Source organism: Cydia pomonella, chromosome 19, assembly GCF_033807575.1.
Source record: "Cydia pomonella isolate Wapato2018A chromosome 19, ilCydPomo1, whole genome shotgun sequence".
Classification (NCBI taxonomy): domain Eukaryota; kingdom Metazoa; phylum Arthropoda; class Insecta; order Lepidoptera; family Tortricidae; genus Cydia; species Cydia pomonella.
Genome location: NC_084721.1, coordinates 10,599,881 through 10,622,991, shown reverse-complemented (window position 1 = coordinate 10,622,991; position 23,111 = coordinate 10,599,881). Strand labels below are relative to the sequence as shown.

The 23,111-nt window shown below is 35.4% G+C and overlaps 1 protein-coding gene across 3 annotated transcripts; it reads right to left on the bottom strand.

Moving 5' to 3' along the window:
- Positions 1-254: 254 nt before the first annotated feature.
- Positions 255-16,113, bottom strand: LOC133528056 (L-asparaginase 1-like). Of its 3 annotated transcripts, XM_061865263.1 has the most exons (14): positions 15,447-16,112; positions 12,567-12,692; positions 12,015-12,127; positions 11,469-11,594; positions 10,491-10,615; positions 9,552-9,781; positions 8,851-9,008; positions 8,105-8,218; positions 7,014-7,070; positions 3,029-3,173; positions 2,383-2,512; positions 1,370-1,414; positions 1,189-1,214; positions 255-419 (listed from the first exon to the last, which is right to left on the bottom strand). In XM_061865263.1, the coding sequence occupies exons 1-13, from the start codon at positions 15,811-15,813 to the stop codon at positions 1,190-1,192; spliced, it is 1,761 nt and encodes a 586-aa protein (XP_061721247.1). In that variant the 5' UTR covers positions 15,814-16,112; the 3' UTR covers positions 255-419; position 1,189. The 3 variants fall into 3 exon arrangements, with proteins under 3 accessions (XP_061721247.1, XP_061721246.1, XP_061721248.1); XM_061865262.1 differs by having other exon boundaries at positions 1,189-1,414; positions 15,447-16,113; XM_061865264.1 differs by lacking the exons at positions 1,189-1,214; positions 1,370-1,414 and having other exon boundaries at positions 15,447-16,111.
- Between the last annotated feature and the right edge of the window lie 6,998 nt (positions 16,114-23,111).

Here is a 23,111-nt window from a genome sequence, read left to right as displayed (position 1 = left end):
TCAGTGCAATAAAACACCCATATAAATTATATTTCTCATTGGCCTTGTTATACGAGTAAGAGATAAATAGGTATAACAGTATCAAGGTACTTAATCCACAACGTAAATAAGATAAATTTATTGCACATGAATTGAGGTTTCTTTTCTACCTGTATAGAGTTCCGTAGCCGAATTAGCAAAAAACGTTCGTCTATCACAGCCATAACTAACTAAACTCTAGGTACGTTTTTGGTCGAATAAAGACTCGATAACAGTTCCACAGCATTTCATACAGGTTTATTCAACACGTCAACGATATCATTCCTGTTCAACTTGACGGCGTAGTCCAGAGCTGTATGGCCGAGAAGGTCTTGCAGGCTCGAGTCCGCGCCATGCTGCATCAGGTACGACACCATCACGGGGAAGTTGCAGAGAACCGCCTGTGGAACAAAGAAGTGGTTTGAAATAAAGAAGTAAACATTTTCATTCTGCATATTGTGCAACACGAGCAATATCCGATAAACTCACTGTCCTACTATACAACAAGCATGTATACATAATATGAATTTTATGAAGTGCTGGGGCTCATACGAATTAGGGGCCCTTTTGGAAAGTGAAGAAAGCGAATTAAACTAACATTTTTCTACTATGATCTTCTATTTATTATGAGTAATCAAATATACTGTTACTGTCTGTCCTTGGAGGCCCCCTGAAGATGGAGGCCCTGGGCACACGCCCTATGTGCCCTTATAGTAAAGACAGTATTTCCCGTACCATAAAAAAAAAACATTTCATAAAATTCATATTTACCTACTATACTATATTTATACGTAAAGCGTATTTTGGAATTACTTCGGATTTATGGGTTAATAACGAAAATAACCCATATTTTCATCATACCAAAGCCCGAAAATTACCTGAAATTCAAAAAAGCTTTGGCAGTTTATGCACTATACCCGCCCATACATCATAATTCATAAAGTATGCTGGGGCTACGTTCCCGACAGGTTGATTGATACATTTTGCATTGATTGCGAATAGTGGTTATAATTTTGAAATTAACTTCGAGGAAAAAAATATATGGCTGAGCTCTCAGGTTAGATATAGATGAAATAGAGATGAAATCGTTTGTCCTTCAGATGGACGCCTGACTCGTGGAGAACTATAATCTGATTTAACACTCGACAGGTGAGCATTGTCAACCATTACCTTATGTAGCGGCGTCTGCTTCAGCTCATCCACATCATTCAGATTCGCGCCCGCCTTCCTCAGCGCCTCAATTTTGCTGACCGCCCCAGTTCTAGCTGCCAGAGACAGCAGCTCGGAGACGGACTTATGGTCCACACTTGACAGATGAGCGCCGCATTGTTGGAGCAGCTCTATGAGGTCTAAATCGTCGCGGTGAATCGCCGTTATTAGCGCAGATTCGCCGCATCTAAAGAAAGCAATCGTTTTCACACCCGAACGCCTTAAAAACGACTAAGTAGTTTTTTAAAAGTAAAAAAAAAAAAAAGTAGTTACCTACATGATCACCTTACTCGTCCTGAGGTGCCGGCATACTGAACAAGTGGCAATTGAAAAGTAGGCCTTATTGGTATTAATATGGTTTTCTCGCGATGTTTTTTATTAAACGTTGGGACTGATGAACGATATTTGATAATAAGAGATAAACAGCTCATTATAGGTTGGGCCAAAAATAGGTAAACGAAATTATAATTTAAAAGCCTTGACAGGCTTGCCATACCGGGTGGAGCATGTAACAGGAGCGAAAAAGTAAACTGTAGGCTGTACTCCTCAAATATTTGTTTAGCGATCAGCGACTTTTAAAAATAACTACCTATTGTTTTGATTTTAAGCACACTTTAAAGATTATTCTAAGACGCAATGTATTACGAATTTTGTTATGTTTAAGACATGAGAAGCAACAGCAATTACAATGATGATGGCGTACATTGAAGATGTTCTTTAATTTATATAAAATATAGGAAGTCTGAAGACTTCACAGTTTTAAAAGTTATTGAACCAAAGTGTCATCGATTGAATAGTACAATCTATGTTTTAATTATTATTTTGCTTCTCATAATGGTGATAAACACACAAATAAATATCTCATAGTTTGTGAGTTTTTAAGATAAAAATTCGGCAGATTTTGTTTCCTAGACAATAAAATAGTCTCAAGCAATGCTCTTTATATGTTTTGTTACTCTATTTTCGTGTAGTTCACAATGAAATATGTATAATTTACATTTACATTTATTTGTAAAAGTTTATGTAGTAGGTAATATAGGAAACTTTAGACCCTTTTTGTGTCAATTGTTGTAAGAATTCTTTTACATGGCTGTTTGCTTTCTAAACATCTCTATTAAAAACCTGTCAGCGTGCCACGGATCAGAAAATACTTGCCTTGTTTTTAAATGCACATTAGCGCCGTTCCTTAACAAATATTCTACTATGGTATGCTTTCCTTTTAGTATGGCCTCGTGGAGAGGACTCCTGCCTTCCGAGTTTTGCGTATTCACGTCTGCCCCCATATCTAAAAACAAGCTATAGCCGTTATACTCATACTCATACTCTTTTATTGGTAACATATACAATTTTACATGTCAGAAATAAAATACTCAGGTGAAATTAAATATAAAATTAACAATTATTTACTTGATCTACATTAGATTAAAATAAAAGCATACAAATAAAAAAAAATGTTAAGTTAAATTAAAATTATTAAGTAATTCGGGTAAATTAAAATCATACACACATTTATATTTAATTAAAAAATTAATTAATAAGAAGTGTACTTGAACGTTTGACCGTTATGACGTTAAGCCTTACTGCATTCAATATTCGAATAACTGTGTCTCTCAGTAATTACCTATGATGAAAATAATATAATTCCAAGAAAGTTAGTTTAAAGTAGGCTAATAATGACAACTAAAAATATCTGGTGTTCAAAAGGTATCCGCCAGGGCATGTCGGCGCTTACTTATGGTTAGACACTAACAATGTAAACAGTATTATTTATAGCACCTGCCAATTTACACATGCAACTCACCCAGCATCTTTTTGACAGCTATAAGATCATCGTGTTCTATAGAATATAGAAGAAGGGAATTAAATACTTTCTCCGTCACTTCTATTAGTTTCTTGGGTGACTGAATGTTTAGACTCGCAGCCAAAGCGTCCACTAGAGTGCTGTCCTGAAAATAAAGACACGGAGTCACGTGTAAACGGACGCAATAGAAAGTAATTTAATGTTAAGGTGTGTCCACATCGAGCGAATGCATTGTAAATATTCGTGAACACAAACAACAAAACATTGCACTCGCACTACGTGTATGATCGTACAGTCGAGTTCATATATATGTATACATTTTTTTCCATATTTATTTATGAACTCGACTGTACTATCAATGATGTGATTGACATTGATAGATTAAATGTGTACAATCTGACAATTTCGTGCCAAAAGTTAACGTTTGACATTTCAGTGACCGCAAAACATATGGGACAGTACAGCGCCATGTGTTTTGGATGTCAAACTTTTTCTTACCCCCCTATTCAAGTTGACAAGCCGCTAATAATCGTTTGTCCCTTTCTATCATACCAATACGTCGGAAAGGGACAAACGGTTGTTAGCTTCTTGTCAACTTTAGTAGACGTTTATGAATAAGGGGGTTACACTTTACCTCTCTATTAATATTACAATCAATTCTCTTGCGTACTATGAACCTAATTTACGCGAGCATTATTTACTTAAAAAGTATCTGCAAGTAGGAATTCCCTTCTCTTTCAAGGCGTTGGTAGCAAGCCTACAGTCGAGAGTAGGAACTTTGTAGAGAAATTTGGACACGATTCTAAAATTAAGTTAAGATCTATGGTTAAGACAATACGAACTACTTTTGTTATAAATTATAATATAATGTTAACCCCAATCATCATCAACGAAAACATTATTGATAACCCTGACTTTGAATTGATGCGTTGAATGACCCTACAAAGGTTATCAGTCTGATTATATAATAAAAATAGTAAACTGTATTTATTTTTACATAATTTTATAATTCTGGCGCGATGTTGGGTGTGATCGTAAAAGCCGAAACATGTAAACAACATAATATTAGTGTGATCCCTTTACTAATCGAGAAACGTTTATTTGAATGCTGCAGAATCACGCAATTTACAAATACAATGTAACAGAATAAAACTAAAGTACATAATTTAATTAATAGGAAAAAATAATATCACTAAACACGAGAAATGGATTTACTTGCAAAACCTGACCAGTAGTGATATGATCACGCGCCATATTGCGGAATTTCATTGGAACTAATTTTTTCATACTAAACTGAACTGTCAACCTATACATGAGAAATACAGCACCCTCTTGACAGCGATCATATATTTCTGTTCGGGCTTTAGGACGCTTTGTGCATTGCAGCAAAAACAAAAGAGGTTCCGATTCAGCTATACCTACGCTTTACTCTTTCGAGCAAAGCACTGATATTCTGCCAGAACCCAGATCACGGTTCAGTTGGGTAAATCAAAATATGATGGTAAAAAACTAGTTCACTAGTGTAAAATGTGTGTAGTGGTGTTAATATGTTCCGAAATAAAATACATAAACAAAAATTAACTAAAAAGTGGCTATAAAATATAAGTGAGAAAGTACGTATCTCCTAGAAAACCTCCGAAATACCAAGTAGTAAGTAAGTGGGACCATTTTTTGGGTACACATTAGTTTCACATTTGTTTGCTTAATAATAGTAATAATCCCTTAAGAACTTTGTTATGATCGTTTTCAAAATGTCGTAGAAACTTGTAACGTCACAGCCACACCTCCTTCGAGAATAACAAGCGTGTGCGTGACCTGCCAATATCAAACACATCTATCTCATTACAAGGTTACTGTTAATGCCATCACGTATTTACGTAACACTATAGGTAAGTTAACGCCTGTGCGAATAACAGCTATAGGACACCAGAACATTATGCTATAAGCATCATCTATAAAACAACTAAAATAAAAAGTAGATGTTGTGTCTTACAAGGACCTGGCCTCGGCCAGGGATCGCGAAAACTAGCGTAAGTATTCTCTATGGACACTCGCCAGGCTCTTAAATTATGATGATGATTAGAAGATTATGAAAAGTATTTGTCCTCATTGTTGAGTAGGTATCTTAAGACGAAAGTGGACGACCGCCGACCGCCCCAAAATCGCAATTTTTCTCTTTGGATATCAACATTATTGAACATATTTCGACACAATTTGATGTGTTATGTATAAACTAGAGCTCTGCTATGACACAAGTATGTGTTAAAATACTTTCTATAATGTTAATATCTAGAGAGGGAAATGGGAACTACGTTTGTATGGATCGGAATCGGAATCGGTCGTCCCCTTTCCTTTTCCGATGGATATTGTTTCCTATTGAAATGAAGACCAAACGATGATCATTGACTCACGCTTGAAAATATGTCTAAATAGTTCACCTGTCGTCGGTCGACAAAATATTAAAAAAAAACCTCTATTTAGGTGTAAATTTTAGAGTTTTTTGGTTATAGCAGAGGCGGTTTCTAGATAGATTTTCATACATTTACCCGTCTATTGCCATCTTTATTGCACGCACATAATTATATTGTACGAAAATCTATCTGGACAGCGTATTTTCTTTAGTGACAATAAATGAAATTTCATGGAAGTAATGAGTTGGTTCCATTATCAAGAAAAGATAAGTAATTATGATTTAACCATAAATTAAATTATTATCACGCTAAAAGTAATCAAACAAACTTTATTTTAAGTTGCATAATACAGGGATGTTTGCTCGCGTTGAATCAACAAATACCTACGTAAAGGTGTTGGTGGACTGGTGTTGACAAGGAGACCGATTCAGATCAAACCACTTGATATGGTTTTGATGCGACGTTGACGATCGCCTTGGTGATTGGGGGTAATCATGTTATGTCACCCGGTTAGGGGGAGGGTCATGAAAATGTGACACGTTGTGACAAGTGGAAAGGAGGGGTCACAAACTTTGTGACATAACTTTAAATTCACCTGTAACAGAACTATGTTCTGTTTTTTTCGTATTTGCTGTACAGTTAAATAATGCGTTTTTGACATTTTGCAGTGATAAATCGTTTTTATTCATGAAATTTAAATCTTAGTCGGTTTCGTGTTTTGTGTCAAATTTATTTAAATATTATTTTCATTAAAATATCAATAAATATATAATGCTGATTTCGTAAAACAAAAATTCCAAATGTTACGTCACACTCTAGGGAGGGGGGATGCTAAATGTGACAATAAAGAGGGGGTCAAAAAAATCATGAAATTCGTGTGACGTAATTTATGGATGACCCGTTAGCGCGCATCTAACACACGAAATTCACTTCATTTCGCATACATCAATCAAGTAATCTTCAAGGTCGTATCTAAATGAGATCAAAACCGTAACCAATTGTTCCATCTGAATAGGACACAATATGTGATAATCGTAAATATCATAATACTGTTCGTGTCATCCACGATGACGCGCAGATTGGTCAAATCTAACCTTTAATCACATGACATTACATTTCAAGGCACGCGTCTTCATGAACAACATGGTCTATAATTTATATACAAACTAGAGCGGTGGTGATTGATTGTACCTCCAGAGATTAGATTTACTTGCCTACTAAAACAACGGCTTAGGTAAAAAAAGGACTAGATAAAAAAAAGTGAATTTTTAAAACAAAAAAAAACTAGATATGAAGCGCGATTTTTACCACCGAGGCGGAGCGTAGTAATTTTGTTTCATGCGACCACCAGTACTCTTTCACGATGGCAAAAATCAAGAAACTAATACAGAATAAAGTGAAGATTATAATGTTAAGTACATAAATAAAAACAGAGTGGAATTAAAATAGCCATGAACCTAACGAAAAGCGATGTACGCTGGAAGTTTCCTACAGGCAATCTCGAAAACAACTTGTTCACTTATCGAACTAACTACTATATCGTTCTTAATATACTTAAAGCAGTATTTTATTACCTCAATGGCTATTGATGATGTGTTGGTCAATTCACCCCGTATATTGGTTGACATCAGCTGAAATGAAAACATATTTATAGAGTTAAAAGGTTACCTCGAGAATTTATCATTTTTTATGCGCTATGATGTCAAACCTAATAGATGTGTAGATAAGGATTCACTGTTTCACATAATGTATTTAAATAAATAAATAAATATAATATGACATACTTACACAGATTGACTACGTCCCACGGTAAGCCCAAGAAGGCTGGTGTTGTAGGTACTCAGACAAAGATATATATGATATACAAATACTTAAATATATAGAAAACACCCATGACTCAGGAATATATATCTGTGCTCATCACACAAATACATATGCCCTTACCGGGATTCGAACCCAGGACCATCGGCTTCATAGGCAGGGTCACTAGTTACTAGGCCAGACCGGTCGTAAATATAATTACTTATATTGTCTCCAGCTCAAAATTTCCTCTGTTATCATGTCACACGTTTTCGTTTCAACATTTCGCTTACTTTAAAAAAAGTTAGCAGATGTCGTAAATATTAAAGCATAGAGAAAGTACTTTTTTTGGTCCTAAAGGGACATGAATTATGGAAGCATCCTAGATTATTGAAATAAGCAAACAAATCATCAAATGTAACAACCAAGTTACGTAGATTGTACCGATATAACAATGAACCTTCCTGATAAAAATAATTGTATGTTTGCTTGCGGAAGTCACCTACAAATATCGTTAGTCGTAAACAAGATCATATTTAGATAACTGTACCTTCTAACTCTTTTATGAGTAGATTATAAACACAAGTGATAAGTAGAGTAATAGATTATTAAGTTAATCAATGTACTAAGCTAGTACCAGTGTACAGTAGTAGGTACTTTGTACATAGCAAAAGCAAATTGCGCACGACTTTAGTTAGACGCTCTTAAACAAGTCTTTTAGAATAGAATTGCATTTGTATCGGTACTGTTATATCTGCCTTGGAATTTCCTGTTATATATATAAAAGTCAGTTTATCTTGAAAGAGTAGTTGTCATAAAATGTAAATTTGCTTGTCATAAAGTTACAATATTGCATTATGAGTACCTCAGTTTTCTCCTTATAAGTAAATTCAGTCTTAGATAGCACGTAGGATAACTTGGTGAGAGCTGCTTCAGGCGTCATATCGTAGCCGGACACAACTCCACAAGACGCTAAAAGCTGAAAAAAAAAACACACAGTCAATTAATCTGTCAACTAGACACAAAATAAATGAAGCCCAAAGTATTTCACAAATCTCTTATTAGGTACTTTCAATACACCTTATAAAACACAGTCCCCCGCACGCGTCTGTATGTATGTTCACGAGTAGGTAACTTAAAAACTACCAAACGGATTTTCAAGTGGTTTTGATAGAGTGATTCTTGAGGAAGGTTTATAAATTGTTACGGTTTTGTGTTACCCTTGCGCAGTCGGGACTGGTCGCTAGTTACTTTTATAGAACTTACGGGATGTGTGGCCAGTAAACGGTTAGATGGAGCAAAACATCGACGCTTTGAAGATTAATCTGAGCTTAGCAGACACGTCCAATCTTTTACCGAATCATAGACGCTATTTCTTCTGAGTTACTTTGATTGGGTTGAAGTTTTCCAATTTTATGAAATCAACCAAATCACGTAGAAACTGCGGTCTGCGGTCACTATCCTCAACATTGACTTACCTATTCGAATCGATCCCTTCCAGTATCATAATTAGCGAGAGCGAAATCAAATAGCCCGTGGTGCAGTGAGTGATGCTGACGATTTGGCGGCTTTTTCTATATAGTTGAAGAGGTCTAAATCGTCTGTACATACCCTGCCAGTCTCATAGAGGGGTGAAGCCACCGAACCCGTGGTGCACTGGGTTATGTTGACGAAAATCACTCCGCGTTTAACAGCATCCTTTATTTCGTTGAACAGGTCTTGACGGTTTGAAGGAATATTGCCGGCACCATAGCTTTCTATTACTACGCCTGTGAAGTATATAGAATTTGTATAAGTAGTACATTCAGGAATGCAAGCAGCTGCAGCAGCAGCAGCAGTATGTCTGAGCGTATGAAGTTTATTTTGCACAGTTGTGAACTTCTGTAGCTAGTAAGTGTTGCATTAGTACAGTTTCCTCAGTTTCGAAGTTCTTAGTTTGAACTGTGCGAGCAAAATCATCAGCGTTCAGAAATGCCGCATTTTGTAGCGGGCATGTGAACTCACGGGTATAGATATTAAAGAGGAGAGCAGCCAAGACCGAGCCTTGAGGAAGTCCGTTTTTCTGTACTTGACTATACACCATTATAACAACAACTACCAACTAACTATGTTTATAACAACTTTTCTTATTACAGAAAAACAAATGTCCTGGTGTTTTCAAAATATAAGCAATGCATATAACTAAAGCATGCCGCCTGAGAAACCTTAAACCTGAGCACATGCACTCAAAATTCAACCAAGTGTATTTTATCGGGTATTGTCTCTAAGGCGACCTTAAAAGTAGGTCTGACAAACTCCACCTTTTTACTTACCCTCAATAGGAGGCTGACAGAAAGCATTAATGACCGAAGAGCTGATACTAGGAAATATCCTCAGCAGTCCCACATTTCTGCACAGTTTCGCGTGCAAGTGGCACTTCTCTATGGTTGTTGGCTTAAACACAGCCTTTTTGTTGAACTCTATATCGATCCCCACCTCGACCAGAGGAGGACAGTTGGGGGAGTCGAAGGCGTAGAGATTGAAGGCCGAGATCTTGCGAACCCTATAAAGAGTTTGCAATAATTTTACAAACAGTCGGTAGCAGACATTGCCTTATAATGCCGACACTTAACATAATTTTTTATTTTAAATTATCTTAAAAGTTGAATAAATATACAGGAATTAAGGGCTTCATTCACCCGTTATAAAATATTAGGGGTCTACTTCATATCTAGACAGTTTTAAGACATTTTAGACGACCGGTTTGGCCTAGTTGGTAGTGACCCTGCCTACGAAGCTGATGGTCCCGGGTTCAAATCCTGGTAAGGGCACTTATTCGTGTGATGAGCATGGATATTTGTTCCTGAATCATGGGTGTTTTCTATCTATTTAAGTATTTATAAATATTGATATATTATATATATCGTTGTCTAAGTACCCTCAACACAAGCCTTATTGAGCTTACTGTGGGACTTAGTCAATTTGTGTAATAATGTCCTATAATAATATTTATTTATATATTTTAACAGCACACAGAAGTATTAGCTCAATGATATCTAACAGATAGCGTAATTTTCATAAATTAGATAGGAATAAATTTAAGCAGGTACCTAGGTACCTGTTTTATCTTGTGGTAAACTATTTAATAATTGTCTTGCCATTTAAGGGAAGTCCTTCAGACTTACACTTAATGTAATGAAAACGGACATTCCGGAAATTTCTATACAATATGACCTGTTTATATTGCACTTGTATGTATACAGTATGCAAACCTGTTCCCTCTGAAAAGTTTGCCCCCAAAGAACACGGTGACTTCTGGTATGTTCAGGCAGCCAGCGATAAGCAACGACGATACGAAGTTGTCAGATCCGTCACTGCGAGGCTCGAAGATCGGTATCTGTTCATTAAATCAAAACAAAATTAATTCTTCTCTTCTTCGCAATGCGTATTCTGAATTAAATCATTACAGAAATTCCTTTAAACTTGACGTGAAGTATAAATGAAAGTACTTAATTCTTCACGCTAATTTGATATGTTGAATGCAGGTATCAGCTTTACAAATTGTTGGGCTTGCCAATACGCTCTTTATTTAACATCCTTGATATAACACCATCACATATAAACGTTACTCTTTCTTCCATTTATAATGATCGATCTGTCAATGCCGAAATTAATTGCCCGTAGTAAAGTGTTATTACACGATGTTATTAGGGTGATGCGTTCCGTAAATAATGTATTTTAACAGTACATATAGTGCTACTTTCCTTGCCCTAGTGCGGTAATTAGCTAAAATTTAAAGGGCCGTAAGTAATTATCGAATATACGAGTACGTGCGAAAAGAAAGAAATTCGAAGCGAATGGCAATAAATTAAAACGCGATCGAAGGGAGGGTTTTAAATCGACACGAGTTGTACGATACAGGGTCGAATAGGTAATTCGCACTTATATCGTAAATATCGTAATGTAATATTTCATCATACTTGCCGCGGTCCATAAATCCTAAATTTCAACTTAGAGCAGTAATATATGTCCGAAATTAGGCAAAGGTTTTATTTGTTCTACTTTTTTTCCTCACAAGTGTGACAAAAAACATTGTGTGTGCCACGAGCGGGAATTACGAACTCGTGTTAATTAAGCCCTCGCCTTTGGCTTCGGGTATCAATTCACACTCATTCGTAAAGTCTTGTTTACCGCCTTACTTAATGTAGGTACATACTATACTGATCCACTTATATTAGGCATTACATTACCTGAGAGCCGGTGATGACAACACATTTCCCAATGTTCTCGAACATGAATGATAAAGCCGATGCAGTATAAGACATAGTATCCGTGCCGTGCAGTACTATAAACCCATCATACTCTTCATAATATTTCTGTAATAGAATAAAAATGTAATCAATAAATATTTGGGAAAAATCTTACACAGGTCGACTTAGCCCCAAACTGAGAACAGGCGATGAGATACATACGTAAATAGATAAATACATATACATACATATACATAGAAAACACTCATGACTCAGGAACAAATATCTGTGTTCATTACACAAATAAATGCAACTACCGGGATTCGAACCCGGCACCATCGGCCCACTAGGCCAGAACGGTCGTCAAAATAATTATTTAGAATGTTAGGTTTTTAAACAGTTTCAAGTGAGTAGCGTAAGCAATATTATACTTGTATCTAATTTTTTTTGCCTGTTTCATTTTTTTTTCTCCTGAACCAAACTACTGAAATAATATGTATAGTTAAAAGAAAGGCCCCCAGATCTGATAAAAAATAATTCACTCACCATAACACTTTCCGCAATTTGTATCCATTGGGCTTCTGTCATGTTAGACGAATCCAAGAGTGTATCGTACTCCAGTATTTTGTAGAATATCCGAGAGTCCTGATCCTTGGCCCCTGTTTGATCATACGAGTAAAAACACAATTTTATACCTAATGTTCTCGACATCTATCAGCCCGATTCGAATAATGATTAAGACACGTCTTGGAAAGATCTTTAAAAGATCGATAACTAAACGACATGTTAAAATTGACGTTTATTTCGATTCCGCTATGATCCCAATAAGATCTATCTACGATATTTCTAACGTCAAAGTGACATTGGCTGCCCGAATCGAGCTGCTTCTGGCAATTATACGACATACAAACGATATCTAAATGAGAACTTATCTAAACCAGAACTTATCGTTATCGTATCTCATTCTTCAAATCGGGCTGTAAATATCATCCAAAGTTTTAAAAGAAATTTATTTCAGAAGTGCTTTGAATATGGATCATTAACTGTACCATCAGACCATGTGTAGAAATATGACAGTAGTTATTCTTTCTCACATACTTGGTAAGACAAGGAAGGACGTATCGAATCCCGGCTCGGACAACCTGCTTCTCCAGAAGGCATGATCGTGGAGCTGCGGATATCCTCGGATCAGGTTCTCGAAAGCCGCTTTTTGTGGTATTAGAACTGTGAACAAAGATATATATACACTCGAGTTATTCGCTGGCTGTATTAAATATATATATATGGAAGTTACAAAATTTCCGTCATCATACTAAAGTATTTCATATTTCCGATTTTAGCATTTTATTTTTAATTTTTTAACGACACATCAGTAAGGTGCACCATTACAATACATTTGCACATGACATGGCGTACGAACAAATGTTGTGTGTAGGTATAAGGTGTGACATGTGACGTACGAATAGGTAGTTAGGTAATTGATGGGTGCGTATCGATCGCTATATTTTTTTATATAATATTAGTTGCAATAACGCTGATTTTATATAACTATTGTTTGATATAACAACAAATGAACGTATTAGAGATATAATTCCAAATTTAATACCAGAAAAATAATATATTTATAAAAATGTAATATATTTTAAATAATCTTGGCGTTAAAATTGTACGCGGCTTTTGACCATTTCTATTTTTTAATACTGCTAGTTAGTTTTATAATATGAGTTATATATCAAAAATTAATTATACCATATGATTGTTATAATAAATAAGTGTTATATCAAATGTAGTATATACGAAATAAACGTTATACGTAATGATGAATATACGAAATACCTATATATTTTGTTGTTTTACTAAATGTTATATGTAATGAATGATTATACTCTTTAAAAATATACCAAATGTTGTTATATCGAATGAAAAATATACAAAAAAAATTATACCATACATTACACACCCGTTATTGATTACTATCGTGTTAATGTATGTTTTGGTTTCCCCATATCCGTGTGTCCGTTCATCCACAGCTTAGCTCAGTGATCGTTAGTAATAGAGAGCTGTAATTATTTGAATTTTACATTGGTATTTATTACATTAAGCCGACTGAGTGGTAAATTAAAAACAGTTCCCTAGCTCCCGTATACGTAAAGGTATAATTCAATTTTAATTTCAACCTTACGACAACTCAGACTGTCGTTGGATAGCTTTTTAAGGTTAAGAAAACCGTTTTAAATAGGTACTCAATTACTTATATGAAAAAAAAAAGTACCTAAGGCTTAATAAGAATTTTCGATGAAAATTATTTTAAACATGAACGATAGAACCAATATAATATTTTGCAAATAGTTATCCCGTATTGGTAAAAAACGTAGGTGCCTAGCAAAAAATACTAAACTCAGACCTAGACTGCAACGATTTTGATAGCACACGCAGTGCAAGTGTTATTTGAAACGTCAAACTTCTATGAAATTATGACGGTTGCAGACTTGTGTTGGTCTGACTCTAACCGGTTTTTTATTTATTTTATTTAGGTAAACAAAGAGTGTCTACGAGAGAAGCTTATCTAGGTAAAATCGTCATAATGTTTATGTTGTATTACACGTGTAAACTGTAATGGGTATTTATTCGTGATATGGCTTCAGCTAGTTATTAAAGTTCAAGACCAATAAAGATTATCAAAACTAAATAGCAATGGTTTGTTATTTAATAGCAATGATCTGAGAAAAGCGTATGATGTTTTGCACAGGAACATTGCATAAATATGTCATCATATGTAATTATTGAAGGGTTTCCCTTTTTTATTGGAAAAAGGTACGTATTTGACCACAATATCACCTGATGATGCAGTCTAGGATGAAACATGCTTACCTAAAAGATGTCTATTCACTCTCGATTTAAAAAGATCCAAGTTATAGTGGACTGTGAATAGATTTGCAGGAAGTGAATATATTTTGCACGGATTTCACAAACTGTACCTATCTAACTTACAATTTTTTCAATCAATCATCTGGATAGATACATAAACTGCCACGAATATAGGTAGGTGTATTTCAATTTATTCCTTACTAAAATGTTATCACAATCATGACATTCCACCTTGCGTCAGATCTGCCTATTTACTTTCGTAGCTAAAATCTCAGTATTTTGCCGGATCTCAATTGAACCAGTTATTACCGTAACCTGAAAATGATACGTACAGTTCTAACATTGCTTCTTGTTGTCCTATCTGACAGTAATCCTACAATTATGATCATATACGTCGAATTTGTTCAATCACATGATCATAGATTTGTTATTTTTCAATGATCACATTTTTATGATAATGTAATTGTGAAGCTGGTAACCAACTTCACAGCGATAAGTTACACTTTTGTTTTCAGAAATACTTATGTTTATTGCTAGCACTTAATCAGATCACACCACTTTATGCTAACAATAAGGACTAGTTTTTCTGGGTAGTAATAAAGTTGCCTTATAAAAAAGGTAAAACTAATAGGAGTGTTAAGGAAACTAATAGTGTAAAGTTAAGGAAAGCCAGCTTGCACACTCGTCTTTCTTACAAATGAAACGAAACTAATGATAGTGTCTTTATATCATTTAGACTACAGAAAAAACATGGATTATTTGAATAAAATTTATTCATATAAGTAATAAAATAAAACGAAAATCTCCCTTGCACAGCAGACTGGTAAGTTATAGCTTTAGATTCGCGAGAATTAAGTACATTTTCTCAAGGTTCCTCAGAAGTGCTTTAATTACATTATTTTGTATAATGTCAAATAACAGCAATAACTGGTTGAACCAGATTTACTTTTATATTCGTACAGTTTGATTTAGTTGGCCAAAACAAGCAGAACCAGCTACGACTGGATTCTCGGACACATTTTAATATTTTTAATGTGCTATTTAAGTCAATTCTTATCACAAGAATATTCAAAAACTCTGATCAGTATAAACGAATTTTACAAAACTTACCGCCATCCCTGTTTTTGACCATTCCAATAGTACCGCCTGTGTAAATAACCAGAACTCTTCTGTCATTCCTCCTCAAACTTTTAACAGGATTCGTAGTTAAGGACATCTCCATAAAACTTCTTGTTTTTTGAACTTTAGCAGCTACTTTTGGATTAAAACTGCTAATATTTTCTGTACCTCCATTTAGATTTATACTTTTTCGCGCGTCCCCATCCCCGTTTTTTTGTGAATTGCCATTAGTCGGCTGCATTTCACTCTCCAATGCTGCCAGGTGTGGTTTAATTATTTTCACAATTTGTTTTAGAACGACGGACGCATGTGTGTTGTGCACGCGAAGCTGAAACGCGGACTGAAGTCTTCTCGGCATTAACGTAGTTATTCAAGGCGCTTGACCTATTCAGACGACTTATTTTTAACTAGAAAACTTTTTCACGTACATTGATCTATTATGGTGCTGCTTGAGATGCAGGCTTCCTATATAAGCTGCAATGAATATTAATTGAAGCAGAATTAGCGGCAGTCTGATATGTATTAAACTTTCCACATATTTATCATTTTCAAATTCACGACAACATGTGTCTCATAGATAATATGTTACGTAGGTACATAAAGGAATATATTATTATAAAAACCACAACAAAATCGCTCTTCTAAATACTGTCAAAAAAGACAACTTTTTTGTGTCAAGTTGGCATAATTTTCATTCAAAATAAGTATGGAAGGTAGAGGCAAGGAACAAAATCTCCTTATGCAGAACTGTTGCAAAAGTGTCCAGCTGTCAGCTATAAATAATAGTTCCAAATCTCTCCAGAGTAGCGCTAGAGTAGCTAAGAACCTAGGCGTTATTGACGGAGTGAAGTGCGCTGTCTATGATTACATTTTTTTCTCAAGTATTCTAGGTATTGTAGCGCCACCTATTTATGTTTTTTTGTCGGACACTTTTTGGTATATGGAGATTCTGTTCCTTGCCTCTACCTTCTATAAAAATAAGATCATAATTTCCACCCTCCATAGGTCATACGTTCAATCCAAGTTCAGTCATACGAGTAGGTCCTTCATAATTATTTAAATGCTTTGGTTTCATTGTACTTTAATTTTATTTTACCCATTTACCAACATTCCTAGATTTCAAAACGAGATGCAAGCGTGCCTGAATCTCAGAATGCCAAATTTTATTTCTCGGAAATACCATATTCCCAAAATTCCAAAAGTTCAAATCGACGAGGTGTCATAATACCTTAATCTCCATTTAATCTCAAAATTATCAAAATAAAGCCTGACCAGTAATATATGATCACGCGCCATATTGCGGAATTTAATTGGAACTAAAATGTTCATACTGTGAACTGAATTGTCACCCTATCATGAGAATAACAGCGCCCTCTTGACAATGATCATATATTTCTGGTCGGGCTTTACCTAAGTTATAATGTTATATTATCCAATATTGTTGTCTTTAGTTCCAGCAGACTGTTAAAAAATAATAATTAATGCTAAAAAGTTTATAGAATTGCACTTCAGACGTAGTTAAGCTATATAATATATAATGGAAATCCCATCGGAAATTCGGCATTTCATGTCATGAAACATAATTTTGACATTTGGGTATTTTGAAACTTGGACGATTTGTAGGGTTGCTGTACGTCCCGTACATACAGATTGTCACCGTATTGAAGTATCACGTCCCGCATTGTAACGCGTCCCGTTTTTGTCCCGTAAATCAATACCATTGTAGAATACGTACAATCATCTCTCTTTAACCACACTGTTAAACTTTGTTTAACACCTACAAGGTGCCTGTGAGCATTGCGAGACATTTTAACAAAGCATTCCTGGTAATATTTAGAAAGTAAAATGTCATATAAAATTTTCTGGATTAGGCCTAGTTTCAGAGATAATTAAATGTTTTTCGAAATCATTATTTTGCCATGAGTCGGTAAAAAACACATTTTTGACTGCGGTAAGTGGCAATCCACTTTGAGGTCTAGTCTAGACATGCCTATTGATTGACATCGAAAAATTAAAAAAATGTATTCGAGAGGGTACCCCCAAATAAAAAAAACTTTTTAGTTCATTTTAGGTTATGTGTTTATCAATAAAAATAACGTTTTATGTACAGGAGTGTTCAAAAAAAGAGGAAAAAAAAAAAACAAAAATTTTTTTTTCTCGAATTTCACAAGTTATATAACATTTTTTGCTTCTGTTGCCATCAGGAATGCACCGTTAAAATCTCTCGCAATGCTTTAAGTAAGTTTAAGCTGTCCCGTATCCGTTCCGAATAATTATAGCAACCCTAACGATATGAATAAAAGTCATATCGTTAGGGTTATGACACTTATGACATTCTGCTATTTGAAGGAAACAATTTGATATATCAGCATTTTTGTTTTGAAATCTAGCACGATTAAAGTAAATTTCAATTTTATTTATTTCAATAGACAACAATGGTGCATAATGGTTAGTAACATTTAATAGATAAATAAATAAATATATAAAAAATAAATATTATAGGACATTATTACACAAATTGACAATCAAGTAGCACAAAACTGCATTATAAGGTGTCACAAACTGTTCACGTCGGTAACTTTAGCATTTATATAGAGTTATAATATGACATCCCAACTGCAATAGCTGAAAATTAAGCTATCGTCTGTATAATAACGTTATTATGCATCACCACTGTACAACTGTAATGCTGCAAGCGTTAATATAGGAAAACAGTTCTATATTATACAGCTTTTAGCAATTAATGGAACTGAGAGCTGAAATGTGGAACTGTAAGCTGTATTGGCGCATTTTTGTGGGCTTTAACTAAGCTATATTCTGAACAAGACGCCAGAAGTGTACCCTAAGACGCTTGCATTTTAAGAAAGAACATGTGAACTACTATATTGCAATCAGTTATTCAGTGATATCAATTAACAATGATATAATGCGCCTGGCTGCATATAGTGGAACTTTAGTAGTGTTAATCAGCTTATTCCATGCAATCCTATAATAACACTTATAAAGCCCCCATGATCGCTTTGGATGAATTCATATACTTCTGAATTACAGCAAACTGCTGGTTATTAGATCACATGTGGCTTGTGAACCCAATCGGAGCTGAATACTTGTACCAGCGTGGGCTATTAATCTGCTAATGTAGTTAAATAAGATCTTATAGACTAAATTTTTATCGCCTCATAGTTATTTATTAGTTACTCGCCACCAGCGTGGCGACATTGTGATCTGGAAACAGAAAAGGAAAACTGGCGGAATACGCCGAAAAATTAATAGAGAATTTTTGAAATCCCTAAAACTCATACGGAGAGTTTAGTAGTTAATTGCTAACTGTGCCACTATTTGCGTACAATGCGGCCCACAATTATGCTATACACAAATCTATCACTGATTTGTTTGACACAAGATCTCGCCGTGTCAGCTCTGTGCTGAATTATGTACTACGAGTGGACACTTAGACAGCCCAGTACCAGTCAATGTACCTCGAGTGAACACTGAAATAGCTTCTACCATTTTATCGTGGTTAATACGGTACACATTGGTGATCTGCCATTTTTTTAGATTTCAATGTTATATATTATTCAGTTATCCTAATTAAGTCAACGAAAACGACACCGGATTTGTGTAGGAAACCGGATAATTTTATGAGTAACAGCTTATCGTCAATTTATACGAGTATTATGAATAAAAAATTATTCTTTGTTCATAACATCGACTTATTTAATACTAAAATTTTCAAGTAAACAGTGATATTTTGGGGGCGCGTGTAAAATTTATCTACATTCATATAGTATTTGACAATAAAATTTCATTCCCATTTGAAATTCACACACATGGGAATAAAATCAATGTTGTACTTAGGTACCAAAACTAACGTTTACACCTTCGTTGCACCTTCTTTATAAACATCACGTCACGAAATAGTTCATGCTAACAATATAAGAAAATAATAAAGGAGTGGAGCAATAAATATTCACAATCGTCCCAATTATGCATTCTCTACTTCTTAGAAGCGTTAAATCAATCCTTTTAAGTACTTTGTGCTGAAAAAAGGGCAACAGGGACTCTATTAATCAGCCATTAAGCTGTAAATAGGTAACACGTGATCCACTAATCAGTCAATGTTCAGCTCTTAGGGTGACTGTTACCTTTAGTAATGCTGATATAGTGCAATATTTCCAATTATTCAGCTGACAGCTGATTAATTTGTGCCCAAAATAGAGTTTTATCAGCACTTACAGCGCCTCTAACACTCTTATTCAGCTGGTTTATACAGCTAAGGGTTCTATTCTGGACAATAATTCAGCTACTATACAGCAGGTCTGTGCTACTTGGGGTCCCACAGTAAGCTCAATAAGGTTTGTGTTGAGGGTACTTAGATAACGATATATATAATATATAAATATTTATAAATACTTAAATACATAGAAAACACAGTCATGGCTCAGGAACAAATATCCATGCTCATCACACGAATAAATGCCCTTACCAGGATTTGAACCAGGGACCATCAGCTTCGTGGGCAGGGTCACTACCCACTAGGCCAAACCGGTCGTCAAAAGCAGGTCAAAAGTGTTAGTAGAACAAAACGAACAGTAGGTACAACAAAAAAAACAGTCACCTGGTAGCGGTCATGATATAAAATAATACACATTCATGATATTCAGGTGCAACGAAACCGAAGTATTTAAATGAATCATATACTTACCTATGATTAATGATCATAATTCTATGATAATATAATTGCACCCTAATTAGACTATCATAGATATAGGAGGCATTTAAATATGAAGAACTAACGATGGTGTTATATATAACAACAAGTTTAACAAATTTGACGTATAGGCTCATAATTGTAGGATTACTGTTAAATAGGGTCTCTTGAATATATGATCATTTGTATGATGCTTTATTTGTGTAGTGTTGGGTGCTTGAGCCAAATGTCCTCATTGAAATAGGGAGTTTTACTGCAATGTTCTGCCGCCAGAGAGCAGCACTGTCGCATATTGTAAACCATAGAGTATTAATTCATAGAAACGGGACTTAATCGCGTATTAAGTTTTAAATTTACCTCCAACGTTTCGAGGACGGCGTTGCCCCGTGGTCTTGGAGAAGACTGGCTAAAGTTGACATCAACGTCTTCTAGCCACGAGAGACTTTGTAACTACCCGCACTTGGTCTTGTTTATTGACTTGAACATTTTGCACCCTAGGGATGTTACTCTGTCGACACACAACACTAACGATATTTGATTTTTTGACTGACGATATTTGTTTTCGCTTACATATACTAATAACTGGATTCCATGTGGATGAGATCCCAAAACCCTCGTCCCGATTGAAATTGCAATGTTTTTTGATTTCAATGGCTTACCGCACTTTTCTGCTGTAGAAATGGCGATCCGTGGAAAGGATTGCAATTTCAATCGGGATAGACGCTGTGGCTATATCGATAGTCATATCGCTAAACTATCGACATTTTTTAAATGTTTTAATTTTACTTGAATAAATGAAAGGATTTAAACCTTATTTATTCTTATCAATCAGTATCATTTTGTTAACCGACTTCAATTTCATAGAATGAGGAGGTTCTGTGGCTGGCTATTTTTTTATGTACGTTCACCGATTACTCCGACACCCGTGATCCGATATTAGTTTTTTTTTTTGGTTTGTATGGAGTTACCTCCAAGTTGGTCCCGTTTTAATTTAGTTCTGATCTGATGATGGGATCTATGAGGAATTGAGGGAACTCCTCATTTTTTAAATGCACGTGTGATTTGGGTGTTTTCTTAAGCAACTCGAGCATTTTCTATCAAAAATCATCAATTTGATGAAGTGGATCTGATGTTGATGATTTTTTTAATGTAGTTAGTATATTCACCGATTATTTCGACACCTGTGGTCCAATTTGAGTAATTCTTTTTTGTGTGGAAGGAGTCACCTTTAAGGTGGTCCGATAATGTTTTTTGGTCTGATCTGATGATAGAATCCACGAGGAATCGAGGGAACTCCTCAATTTTTAAAGGCACATTTAAGGTGATTTGACTGTATTCTTAAGCAACTCAAGCATTTCCTCTCGAAAACTACCAGTTTGATGTACTGCAACTGTAGCTTTACCACGAGTTTGACTCTACATATTAGCTGATGTGTTCGTAACTTACTTTTTATATATCTCGCTCGCACTAATAGGATACCAGTATGAGCGATAGAAAGTAAGTTACGCTATCGAATATGTCAATGTCAAGCTCGTGGTAATACTACTGCTACTACTACTACGTAATTGGGTGTATTATCATTTTTCATGTAAGAGTCACCTCACGGGATAGGTGTGAGAGGTGAAGGTAGACGGTGGTGGTGAAGGTAGACGGGGGTCTGAGGTTGGGGGTTAAGGGGTTGGGGCTTGACGAGTCAGGGTTTAAGAGGTTAGGGGGTTGAGGGGGCGTTGAGTTGATAAGTCGGGGACTGAGGGGTTGGGTGCTGAGGAATCGGGGAGTAGGAAATGAGTGGTCGGGGGTTTGAAGTTGAGGAATTGGGGGTAAGGATTAGGAGTTTTAAGGGTCTGGGGTTGAGGGGTCGGGGATTGGCGGTTGAAGGTTTGGTGGTTCAGGGTCGAGAGGTCCAGTGATCAGGGGTTTGATGTGCTATGAGGTTGAGTGATCGGAGGGTTGAGGGATTGGGTCAGTGGCGGGGCGGAGGACAGATTTAGAATACCTAGTGGCAGGAATGATTTCTCAGACGGACTCTAGGAAAATCCTGATTATATATTAAAGTTAAAGAATGTATTATGTTAAACATGATTGTGCTTTTCATTCATGCGTCATGCGTCACTCAAAAGCCCTTAACAATGCCGTAAAACAAAAAATTGAAAATAAAAACTTTCTTCAAAAACTGACATCAAACATATCAGTCGGTAACATATATACTTAAAACAGGATAAAGTATTTCATTCTTTTTGAAGTCGGTTTACTTTTTTTGTAAAAAGTTTTTATGTATGTAATAATCAACGGCGGTAATCCATGGTACACCGGCCAAAACCAAATAAAATATGTTTTCCGCAATAATTCAGTTATTTTATTATAAGTATTCATTATCCAGAAGCCGAGTCGTGTCCAATGCGCGCAGCGACATTGATGATTAATTAAATTAATTAATTGCGAAAATAGCGCAAAGTGACGCGATAAGTGCCTCCGGCAAATAAGTTCCGGCCAATTTAACCATCTTCCAAGGATCGTAGCGTCATGAAAATTGGCAGCTGTATGTAGTTTTAATGACAATACAATAATATGGTACTGTCGAACTGATCTGATGATGGAACCGGAAGATATGAACTGGAACTTCATGATAGAACATTGTATCATAGCTGTGTTTGGATTTGTTACAAAAGTCTTGTAATGAACTTTGACGACGATTAGGTTTCAAGGTCTGATCATGAAGCCGGAAGATAGGCATTGGCATTCCATGATGGAATATCGTATCATAAGCGTGTTTTTCTAGTGTTTTTTAAACTATTAATTTATTATTTATTCTGTGGTTCGGTAAAGGATTTGACATACCTACACCTATGATGGGTCTTAGATAGGTTTTAACTAGATGGCAACGTTTTAATTTTATCTGAGGGTTCAGTTAGCTTTAGGGCCTTAGGTCGTAACCCTAAAAAGAC